The sequence below is a fragment of the Pelmatolapia mariae genome, linkage group LG13 (assembly GCF_036321145.2).
Source record: "Pelmatolapia mariae isolate MD_Pm_ZW linkage group LG13, Pm_UMD_F_2, whole genome shotgun sequence".
NCBI lineage: Eukaryota > Metazoa > Chordata > Actinopteri > Cichliformes > Cichlidae > Pelmatolapia > Pelmatolapia mariae.
The window spans coordinates 16971065-16982141 of NC_086238.1; the positions used below are offsets into that span (position 1 = coordinate 16971065).

General features: G+C 42.6%; 1 protein-coding gene across 1 annotated transcript; it reads right to left on the minus strand.

The window, feature by feature from the left end:
* Nucleotides 1-1114: 1114 nt before the first annotated feature.
* b3galnt2 (beta-1,3-N-acetylgalactosaminyltransferase 2) lies at nucleotides 1115-10272 on the minus strand. Its single transcript, XM_063492075.1, has 12 exons — nucleotides 10003-10272; nucleotides 9324-9450; nucleotides 8807-8907; nucleotides 6723-6922; nucleotides 6358-6453; nucleotides 4765-4875; nucleotides 4571-4649; nucleotides 3908-4091; nucleotides 3448-3573; nucleotides 3096-3255; nucleotides 2959-3015; nucleotides 1115-2110 (listed from the first exon to the last, which is right to left on the minus strand). The coding sequence occupies exons 1-12, from the start codon at nucleotides 10109-10111 to the stop codon at nucleotides 1973-1975; spliced, it is 1488 nt and encodes a 495-aa protein (XP_063348145.1). The 5' UTR covers nucleotides 10112-10272; the 3' UTR covers nucleotides 1115-1972.
* Between the last annotated feature and the right edge of the window lie 805 nt (nucleotides 10273-11077).

The window sequence follows — 11077 nt, forward strand, 5'->3', positions numbered from 1 at the left end:
AGGGCAGTTCATAATTACACACTGAATTACATGTTATTCTGAAAATGAACAGTGGCAAACGTAAGGGAAGAAAACACTCAGGAAATACGGCCGAGCTGTTAAATTATTACAATAATAGAAAAGCCTGAGGAGATTTAAAGTGTAATACATAACTGCAATCTGACAGTAAACACGGTACAATTTGTTTCACACAATGACAGATTCTGGTGAGAGAACAGGACTCGAATAAAAGGATTCAGAGGAGATGAAGAATATCTCTAGAGCTAATAATTTAAAGATTTTGCATCAGTATCCCTGCAGCGCTCATCAAAGTTTAGACAAATTTAATAACTTCTTCCCCTAAAGAATCATCGGCACGGAAAGTAGAAGTGACCTTTTTTTCCTTCCGTCAGTGTGTCATTTCCACGCTTCTCCCAGTTCACAATGAAGGGCTTCGATGTGAATCAGCGAGAAAGGCTGATGGGGCGGAAAACGCCGTGCTTATCTATGCTGGAGAGTGGAACAGATGCGGATATGACTTTGTTATCATGCTGCTCAGTGAAAGAGAGGAGGCGAAAGGATACGACGGGAGGGAGGAGGAGGGTGGTTAGGAGAAGAAGAGGAATGCCTGCTCGAATGTCAGGTTAAGTGCACGAACAGATTTCTTGGCAGGTGGGACGGGCTTAAATAAAACAAACGACTCAAACTGTCCTCCATTAGTAAAACATTCAGCATCATCTTTCATTATTTACCCCAAAAAATAAATTAATTAAAAAAGAAAGAAAAGAAAATATACAGGGAGGAAATCTAATTCTGGGGACTCAGCATCAATCACATGGCTATACTTTAGTAAACAAACAGATCCCCCTAAAAGAAGCATGTGTCCAAAGAAGCCTTCGGTCTTATCGATTACATGAAAACACTGATCAGTTTGGTGGCAACACATCCTCTGCTCCAGAACTCCAGCGCTGTTACTCTTTTAGGAGAAGAATAGGATTCCTGTTCCTTTTTAAGTGGGGAAAAAAAAGGACCTGTGTAGTCCGTATCCAGTGTCGACTGAGCACAGCAGCATCAGCAGCGCCCCCAAGTTTACTGCGTTCGTCGTTCCCAAAATAAACAACAAGTGAGCCATTAATCTCTCTTAAGTGTTCTTTATTACCTTTGAGGAGGCTTTCATAAAACCGTGTTAAACGAGTGAGTCTATTCCACACTGCTGCTTAGTCAAGTTCCCCCCAAAAATCTGTCGATATCACAAGTGTTAACATACGTACAGTATGACGCCTAACAAATACAGTAAGGCCACATCACTATCTGCACAATAACAATTACAGTACAAACTGTGTGTGTGTGTGTCTGTGAGAAAGCCCATCATAAACCTACAAACAGTAAAGAAGATGAAAAGCTTCAGACAATAAATTTACAAAACATAGCAATGCAGAGGAATCATCGTTAAAACGCCATCAAATATCTGCATTAAACCAAAAAAAAAAAAAAGGTTCAGCTCTGTCTCCAGAGTACCAACAATTAGAATAAAGTACTCAGTCTTACAGCAATCACCCTGAACATGATGACCTTCACATGCTGGTATTGCACATGGTTCTTGTACCATCCCTGACAGTTACATTAATAAAGCATCTTTTCATCTGCAGTCTTCCCACATTTTGACATTTTCAAATTTAATAACCGACTTCATGATACAAATACCGGCAGGATGCTACAGCTAAAGGTGAGGTCTTTTTTTCTTTAAGCTGCAAATGGTTTATGTTATTAATATTACGAACCTGCAAAGTTTGACATTATTTTCCCTACAGAGTGTCCCACATTTCCAAATCTAAGTGTTTTTTAATAATATAATAATAATAATAATTCTAGTAACTGATAATGGCTCAGTTTAGTGTTTTAAGGAAAAAAATATTACAGAAAATGACCTGACAGCTAGTGTCGAGTGCATTTTACCCACAGTGTCACGTAGTGAGTGTGGCGTGAACCACATTCAGTGGTCCCAGGGGCATCCACAGGGGTCTCCACAGGCTCTTTTCCTATCCCAGAGAACGTGCAGCTCCTTGGCCGTGTGCTGGGGGGACGACAGCATGTCCAGGTAGCACTCCTTCTCGCACAGCCAGCCGGGATCCTGGCAACAGGAAGGGGAAAAAAATTGATTTAATTATGAGGCGGACGCCGGGTCACGTTTCTCTCAGGTTAAATTGGCAGTATTTTATTTTGATATGCTCCAGGTTACAAACATTAAACCAGTTAACACAATTACGCCTTTAAACTGTGACTCCACTAGCAAAGATTTTTTGCCGCATGCTCGTAATAAAAATGTTAAGCTGTAAAGCAAACCGCATATTGAATTACTGGTAAGAGAAAAACAATCATAAATGTTCATGCCTCTTTGCTGCCCTTTTTTTCTCCACAGAAATCAAATTGTACGTGCTTAGCAGACTAAAAAATTCAAGGGTGAGAGGGGGTTTTATCATTTCAGTTCACATTTTTATTTCACGTTGTGTCTTTTGCTTGCAGAGCCTATTAGTGAGATGCTAAAGTTTGGCTAATGAAGCTCAGAGGACCAATAGTGAGTACAAATGAGTGCAGTTTTCTTTTTGTTTCACAGTATTTGTTTTTCTCTTTGTCTTACATTGTTTAACTGCTCTAAGTCATATAAAAGGCAATGTGTTAATACACCGTACCTTATCAATAATGCTGGAAATTTAAGTACCATTTATATTTACAGCTTGAATACAGCTGCCATTTATATTCTAAGAAAAATGTACACATTAAACACATTCATATCTGTACCTTTCTAACATTTTTTAATGCCAGACGCTGACCTTTATCAGTCTGACGTTGATAAGGGCTAGTGTACTGTGAAAGCGCTGGGCTAAGTTGTATTTTATGCCAGTGTTAGACTGATAATAAAGCAAAACAAATCATTTATGTTTTACTAAAGCTGGCAGTTCATACCATTCAGCTTCTCACCTGATATTTCTGAGGCCCAACAGCTGCCATCCATATCCCCATGCTCACATCCTCTCCCTGCAACGAGACATCCAGGATGGGCTGCTCACGTTATGATCATGAACGTCGGCCGCTCTTATTTAGCATTCGTACTCTACCTGGTAGGCCTTCAGTTTCTCTGCATTGTTGGCAAGCCACTGGACCAGGTCACGAGAAACCACATAGCCAGAGCCGCAGGCAAATGCCGGGTAGGCTGGACTCGCGTACTCCAGCTCCTGCCACTTCCCAATGCGATCCACTGCCCAGCTCTGCCTGAAACTGGGTCAGGATGGCAGAGAAATCATCAAATACAGTCTCCATTTCAGGTGACCTATCAGCATTTTAACCGTGCACAGCGTTCCCCTTTCTTTGCTCCAAAATTCAGCTGACAGCGCACTGAAGTTAAACTGTAAGCACAAGTGGACACAAAGTATACGCTGTCAACAGGACCGGACGCCGAACTGTACTTACTTCCCCCACCAGAAATTGCTGCGTTTGAGACCCTTGTGGTCAATCTTCATTAATACAGAGTCCACGTCGATGTAACAATCATCATCCGTCTTCAGCAGTAGATTAAAGTCAGCGTTTCCCACAGACCTGCCGGAGAGGGAATATGCAGCCTTAATTAAAGCCCACCCTCTGATTTTATACAATATCCCAGAGTGGATTTACTTTCAAATACCAGCGAGCATGAAGGGCAGGAGGTCTGCAAATAAGTATAACACTTATCACATCACAGCTTAAGACCACTCTGTGTATTTTGCTTTATCTGATGACTCAGAACTCTACTTCTTGACTGAGCGACTGCAGTCGTGATTTTAACAGTGAGACATTTTGAGGCGTCGGCACACTTTCATTTCAGGTTGCTGATTTCCTCAGAGGGCCCAGGCAATTTGGAGACAGAGAATCGAGTCATTAGCACTTGGCATACCATTTATAGAACTGAAGCAGTTTGGAAGGCACGTTCCTGTAGGTGTCTACCACATCTACGAACACCATGTCGCCATGCCTGAGGCTCTCCTCCTGCAAAGTGGCATCCTCCTCCCTCAGCCTGGAGGCATGGCGCTCCATCCTGGCTTGGCGGCCCCGCAGGAGCTCTGACAGACCGTCTCCATCTGACGCAGAGTGAGGAAAACAATCGGGGTAATCAGGGAAAAAGTTGTAATAGTTTTTGTGCAAAAATTATATTTATTCAGCCCAAATTTTTTAATAACCTAAGGCGCTTGAGGTATAATAACTTTAATTACCATCGAGTAAAATGATATGAAAAAATGATAACGTTTGGCACAATGGACCAATAGTTCGGTTCTTCAGAGATGCTAAATGATGGATTTAATTTTGTTTTGCACAAATTTACATCAAATCTGCTCTCAAGATTCAAAATGCAAACACATGTAGGTAAAATCAATACTGGAACAGCAGGGTGTTGAGGCTATGAAAATGCTATTTTCTATTTGGAACATATACAAAAAGCCTGCAGCGCGGTGAGCAGTGTTTTTGGAGTTCTTACATCTGGTCTGTTTTTAAAAATGTGGCTTTGATCACACAATTATCATATAAAAAAGTGCAAAGTTTATTCTGCTGCAGGACTAACCATAGATAGTAAATGTGAAGCCTCCAGCCAAACCAGGAAATCCAAGAGCACTTCTATGAGGCAATATCCCCTCTGCAATCTGCAATTCCAAGAAAAAGAGCAAAAAAAAAGTTTTAAGTTATTGGAAACTTGAAAGAGGAATGAGAGTGCGTTATTCATATATCTCCTTCTAGATACTGTGTGCGAACACATACAGAAGAGATCTTTAGGACGCCTCCTCCATCACTGAGCTGCACGGAGGAGGAGTTGACTGTGGTCAGTGTGGCAGAGTCGAGACTCTCCCAGACGAGCGTCCCCTCAAACCCCTGGAATAAAGACAGATGTCACGGGTGTGCTGTCCAACGCCATCTCATCTGAATGATGTCATTAGCTACCATCAAGGACACTGCAGACTTGGAAACTTTAGAGTGGATTACATTATGCTTCGCTACAATGTTAATGAAAGATTAATTTAACATCCCCTGAATCTAGCCTCTGCTGCAGCGATGTACCGGTGTACTCTTGTACCCCTGACATCACCGCCAGGCATACGTGCAGACACGGGGACGGCTTTCGCTTGGCCGTGCATGTTAAAGCCAGGACATCGTGAGCATCAAACACTTTTTTATGCACTGATGTGTTGCTTTTCTGCATCAGTTCAGGTTGGGGATGTTTACTTATGCAAAGGTAAACATCAAATTCAGCGTGAGGTCACCGTTATATAAATATAACAGGATAAAATGAAGCGAGGCTCTCCAAAATTTGGCTCTCCAAACAGATACTTCTTCTATTTAACATCAACCTCAATGAGTGAGCTCATACACATGAATGACCTCATGTGTCCTCCTCTGATTTGGGGGGGTAACCTCTTTAAATCTGCATGTGGCACCCATTCACATTAATGATAAATCACTTCTGTTTAATTAATTTATAAACTCCTGAACTTTCATAAGTCTCGTGTGTTTTTCTCTTTTTCGTCTCCTCCACAGTTATCAACCTGAGCAGAGCTAATGAAAAGGACGAGACGCCGCTGATGTAGATAATCATCTCGCACTGCGCGGGCGTGCGAGACGGGGACCATGATGTTTGCAAAGACTCAGTGGTCGTACAGCATCGTAACTCACAGGCATTATTTAGGGGTGAAGAGAGACCTGCTCACATTCGAGGCATTGCTGAGTCAAATTTGAGCAATTTCTCCACAAGAAAGTCGTCCATTTCTTTCATGTGAGGAAGAATTTTAAATTGCTTCAAGCTCAAGTTTTTCATTTTTATATAGTTTGCATTTTTACAGTTTTCTTTCTATATTTATCTTATGTGTACATACGTGTGTGGGTATCTACTTTATGTTGGTTATTTGTGTGCATTTTATCTGAACTGTCAATCATGTTGTAACTGTGTATTTTAAATGGTGTTGTACAAATAAAATTAATATTGTGTTGGAAATGATTGTGGACAGTAGGAGGTACACTAATATAGCATTAAATGATTGCATTAAAACAAGCCAAAGATCCCTGGTTTGATTTCAGGAGGAGACAAATCCCTTTGTGGCTGCATCAAGAAAATCCAGGTTAAAAAATAAAATTAATTAAAACAAATCTGTCAAATCAAATATGCAGAGCTACCTGACCCGTTGTGAATAAGAGCAGCTGAAAGTAGCTTTCTAGTACTTTAAAAAAAAAAGAGCTTAATTCAAAAAGAAAGTAGAATGGACTCAACAGCTTCTGAAGACTTATATTCCCGACTGGAGGACTTTTACTCCATTTTTCTTTAGTTGTGGCTACAGCTCAGAGGATCAGCGACAAACTGACCTTCGGCAGGATGAACTGCTCCACTGGTTTGTACCACATCCAGTTCACCAAGGTCCCCGTGCTGATGGAGCTGAAGCGAGCAGTAACCACAGCCTCCTGGAGAGGAAAGTGCAAAAAAAAAAAAGAAAAGAAAAAGAAATATTCAAACTTTATATCCATAAAGAATTCACAAAGACGCCGTCCTCCATACTGAACACAGCCACACACTGCTCTGTCAACAGCAGGACTCTAAAATGAGCTGAAGTTTGTTCAACAAACAGCAGCAGCACAGAGTCCTCCAGCTGCCCTCGGGCTGTGTTTCTACCGAGCTCCACAGAAACGCAGCATACGCCATGCATTATGCTCACAGGTCAAAGCCGCGTTACCTCCTGGTCCAGCTGGAGAAGCTTCACCGTCACGTTGCTCTGAAGCTCGGCTCGGGTCCCGCTGGGAAACACCCCTAGCTGGGTTATCACCACCGGGTGGAGGACCTTGAAGTCCAGGGCGATGGCAGACACGTCGGAGGGGGCGAGCAGCGAGGGATCAGACACCGTCACAATCTCCATCTCTCCGTCCCGGCCTGCCGCTGGGACACAGAGAGGGCAGCGAGTCACTGCACAAGCACACATGAAATTTATTACAATCCCAACACGCTGACTATCTTTTTTTTTCTCCTAGCGATGAACAGAAGAGAGAAAGCATTCGGAAAAGGCGGAGGACTCTGGGAAAGCTACACCATCAGCACTTTGAGGAGCCGCTTCTTCAGGACGGCTGTCTTCAAAGCGAGCCCCTGCTTGTGAGCGTGCTCTCTTAATTACAAAAGAGCAGTTTATTACCCGAGAGATCAATGAAAAGATCGAGGCTGTTAAAGCGAAGCCGCGAAGCCTCCCGCCCCGTTTTCACTTTATGTGCATTCTACACAACTTCTACAGCTCCTTCCAAAATAAAGACAATTAGAGGCGAAGAGGAGCAGACGTTTTATCACGGCAAACGCCTCTCACGTTAGCTGAATGGGACTGAGCCGCAGGATTATTGTACCACTAAGAGACAATAGACATAAATCATTTTGATTGATGCTTTATTCCCTGGAAACATGACAAAAATGTGATTATCAAGCTATCATACATTTTTATCATTACATTTCCGTTGCTTAGGGTGTTTATGGGTGATTATTTCAATATCAAGCACCAACTATAGGCTGCATTGGGCATGGCTCATTAAATAGATCATAAATCAAACCATTATTGTTATTACTGGCTAGTGGATGAACATTCAGTCTAAAAAAAAAAAAAAAAAAAAAAAAAAAAAGAATAAGTACATAAATAAATAACACAGAAAAACAGAGCTCAGTGTGACGTCTTTAAAGTGCTTGTTTTCTGTAATAGTTCAGAATTCAAAGGCAAAGACAAAAATCTTTAATTACATGTCAATCAGTCCATTCATCTCGTGCTGTAGTGTGTTTATATCAGCTCTGAAATCTCAAAACCTTCAAACATCATTAAATATCTCACTATTTCGCCTCGATTCAAAGCACACACACACACACACACACCTTCTGCCGGCAGCAGGATTACTGCTCTGAGAGGCTAATTAGCATTCACCTTATTGTAGTCCAAAAAATAAATAAATAAATAAAAAATCCCTGTGATGAACGTGGAGCAAACAAACACATTTCAGCGCCACAATTAATTGTCCGCTTAACGCGCGCTTTGACCTGAATCCTGCGTCAGGTACCCCGACTGTGCTTAAAAGCTGCCACTGCCTCTTTCTCTTCCAATCACATGGAGCATCACGCGCACCCAAAGCCTGCCTGCCATTCTGAAGCAAATCACGTCAACAACCAACAGCCATTAACGCAGTGCAGGGCAAGAGAAAGGGCTGGGGAACAAATAAATAAATAAATATATATATGTAACGCATTGCCATGACCCTAAAGGCCACTGTGTGAAAAGCCCATTCTGATGAGCTGTAATTATGTTTCCATGAAGGCAGCTTAACGCCAGTAAAAGTGGAGAAAGCCGGCTCAAGTGGACGGGCTCGGTGAAGGCGACAGACGTTAACAATTACTGCCGACGTTCAAAACTGACTGCGAGGGAGTTAAATTATTTTATATAGTGTCTGCTCTTTGTGCAGCTCTACTTTTCTAAGTGTTAAGCAGTTCTAGTTACCCCACCTCCTCCTCCTCTTCCCTCAGCCCTGCAGCAGCAGTGAGCATTTCTGCTTTGGCCTTAGATATACAAAAGGAAAAGAAAGTTGTCCTTGAGCTGTGGGAACACATGAATAAAAAGGTGTTTCACTCTTTTTCTCAACAGCCATTCTTCTCATTCTCTCGGCTCCTCTGCTGTTATCCTGCCTCCGCTCCCCTTTGACGACCGTGCACACAAGCAACAGATTGCCGAGAGAATTAGAGCTGCAGTCAGATGCCTCTCCCCTCTTTTGCTTTTCTTTCCCCACCCCACCCCTCTTTTACCTGGCTCGGTGAAGTTCAGGAGGGAGCAGGAGTACGGATCCTCTCGGTCATCCTCTGGTATAGGACACCCATGTTCCCCCACGATAAACTTCACCCCCACTCTGGATGAGAGAAAACAACAAAAAAATATGTAACAACAACAGAAACACTGTGACATCCCCCCCCCCGTTTGTGCAATATTCAGCTACAAGATTTCTAAAGCTTGTCCATCTATCCACCCTGCGTTGCCATGGTTACCGGGGGGTTGCTTAAAGGCCATCACACCTTATCTGTGCTCGGATCGCTCAATGAGAAGGAAATGGACAAAGAGGAAGAATGAAAGAGAACAATATTGGCCGCTGGTCAGGTAAAGATAAAAGGCTTGATGGGGCTGTCAGTTATTTGCTGCCAGCTGCTGCTGGCTTCATCCGCCCTCCCTTTCTCTCTACTATATGAATTTGACATGGTGAGAAAAAGAAAGGCAAGAGAAATCAAAACAAACAGAAAAGCAGTGAAGTTGAAGGTCCAGCCTGCTGACCTGTGCTGGAAGTGGGGGTGTTGTCTGAGGTATCCCAGCCAGGTCTCTCTTATCGCCTGTCGCAGTTCATAATGATGTCTTGCTGACAGCACCCCCACCAAAACTTCATAGAAAGGTAATGGCTCATCTGCATTGGAGACAGACACATTTTACTTAAGATGACCTCACACAATAGCAGAGTACTCAAAATGTAAGGGCAGATGGAAGATATGGATAAAAAAAAAAAAAAAAATCTAACCAAACCGGTTTTCCTCTCATACTCAGTTTGCGGTGACTTACTGCGATGCACCCCGTGAAGATTAATGTCCTCGTGCATTAAAAGGTAGTTAGTCTACACTGATCTGATGGTGAAGCCGGTTATCAGCCAGCGTGAGGGCTGATAATGAGTGATACCCCGCTTCAAGCAGCCACGGAGCACAGTAGTTGCACTGTAACACGGCGAGAGACTATCCCAGCAACGCCCCGCACTATTCAAACGTTACATTCACCTCTTTTCCTCCGTAAAACACACATTAGAAAACACTCATTCCAGTCACTGCCGTTAACTACCTGTCCACACACACACTAACTAGCAAACTACCACACCGGGGCGGTAAAGGCAAAGTTAGCCAGCCGCTCGAAAGGAAAAAAGTTGCGAAGCTGAGGAGGTAAAAGCCCGGGGTTGTGGCTAAAAAAGTACCCGAGTATGTGTTGTTGTCCAGCGGGGCGGAGGAGGGTCGTTGCGCCAACCACAAGTGCACCAGGACGGCGACAGCACAGGGAAGCAGAATGAGCGCTAGCCTCCGCATGGACGGAGCCCTTCATTCAACCGGAGCAGCCTTCAGCTTTAGCGGCGCGGAGCCTCCTTCCTCGAGCCGCACGGTGCTGCGCGGTGTGAGCTGCTCCGTGTGTGCGCTTCATTTCAGCTCCGCAGCTCTCCGCCGGGCTCTCACCACTGCCTCATGTCTGCCTCCGCTGCTCGATGAGCGAGACCAATGGGAGACGAGGAGCCCTACCGCGGTGCACTCTGGGAGGTGAAGTTCAACCCTGTAGCCAATCGAACGAGCCTTAAACTTGATATAGTAGTTCTCTAGGTTAATAATAATAATAATAATAAATCATACAAATTTGTGTTCTGGTCCTTTTCTCAGCTTAATAAAATTACTTTTATTCTTTTTACTTCTATTTCACTAGCAATAAAGTGCATGTATCTTCAAATTCATTATTATCAATATTATTATTTGTAGGATTAATAGTAATAGTATTTAAAAAAAAAATTAAGTATTACATTACTTTTTTAAAACTCTAGCTAGTGAAATAAAACTATAAAGTACATGTTTCCAGTACATTTACTTAATTAGACTAGCATGGGAAAAAAAGATGCAAATTAGAGTGACAAATACTGGATATTTAGGGCCAAAAAAAAAGGTTTTATGTGATACAGTGGTCCAGCTCCCTTTCCTCCATCATACTGTGTACAAAGATAAATGTGTTGACAACAGCAGGCAACACTTTTTAGCATTTAATGTGTCTCCATTAAAAATAAAGCAGCCTCGTGCTGTTTTATTTTCCACTCAAATCATATTAAAGTCAACAGTATGTTAATTTAAGTATGTTCACTAAATATTTTATCCCATGTCCCTAAAACAAATGAAACGCTAAAACACTAAAGGTGCGTCCCATGATTATCACATAAAGACATGTCAGTTTGGTAGGTTTGCTTTCCTTTACTCCACACAGTAAAGTGAGGAAAACACTGTAAGCAAAGACAAAAA

Coding starts and splice junctions, on each gene's coding strand:
- b3galnt2 (XM_063492075.1), bottom strand. CDS start 10,111: ATGCGGAGGCTAGCGCTCATTCTGCTTCCCTGTGCTGTCGCCGTCCTG. Junction 9,451..10,002: donor GGACAACAACACATACTCGG/GTACTTTTTTAG, acceptor TCTCCAATGCAG/ATGAGCCATTACCTTTCTAT. Junction 3,574..3,907: donor CTGCTTCAGTTCTATAAATG/GTATGCCAAGTG, acceptor CCTCTCCGGCAG/GTCTGTGGGAAACGCTGACT.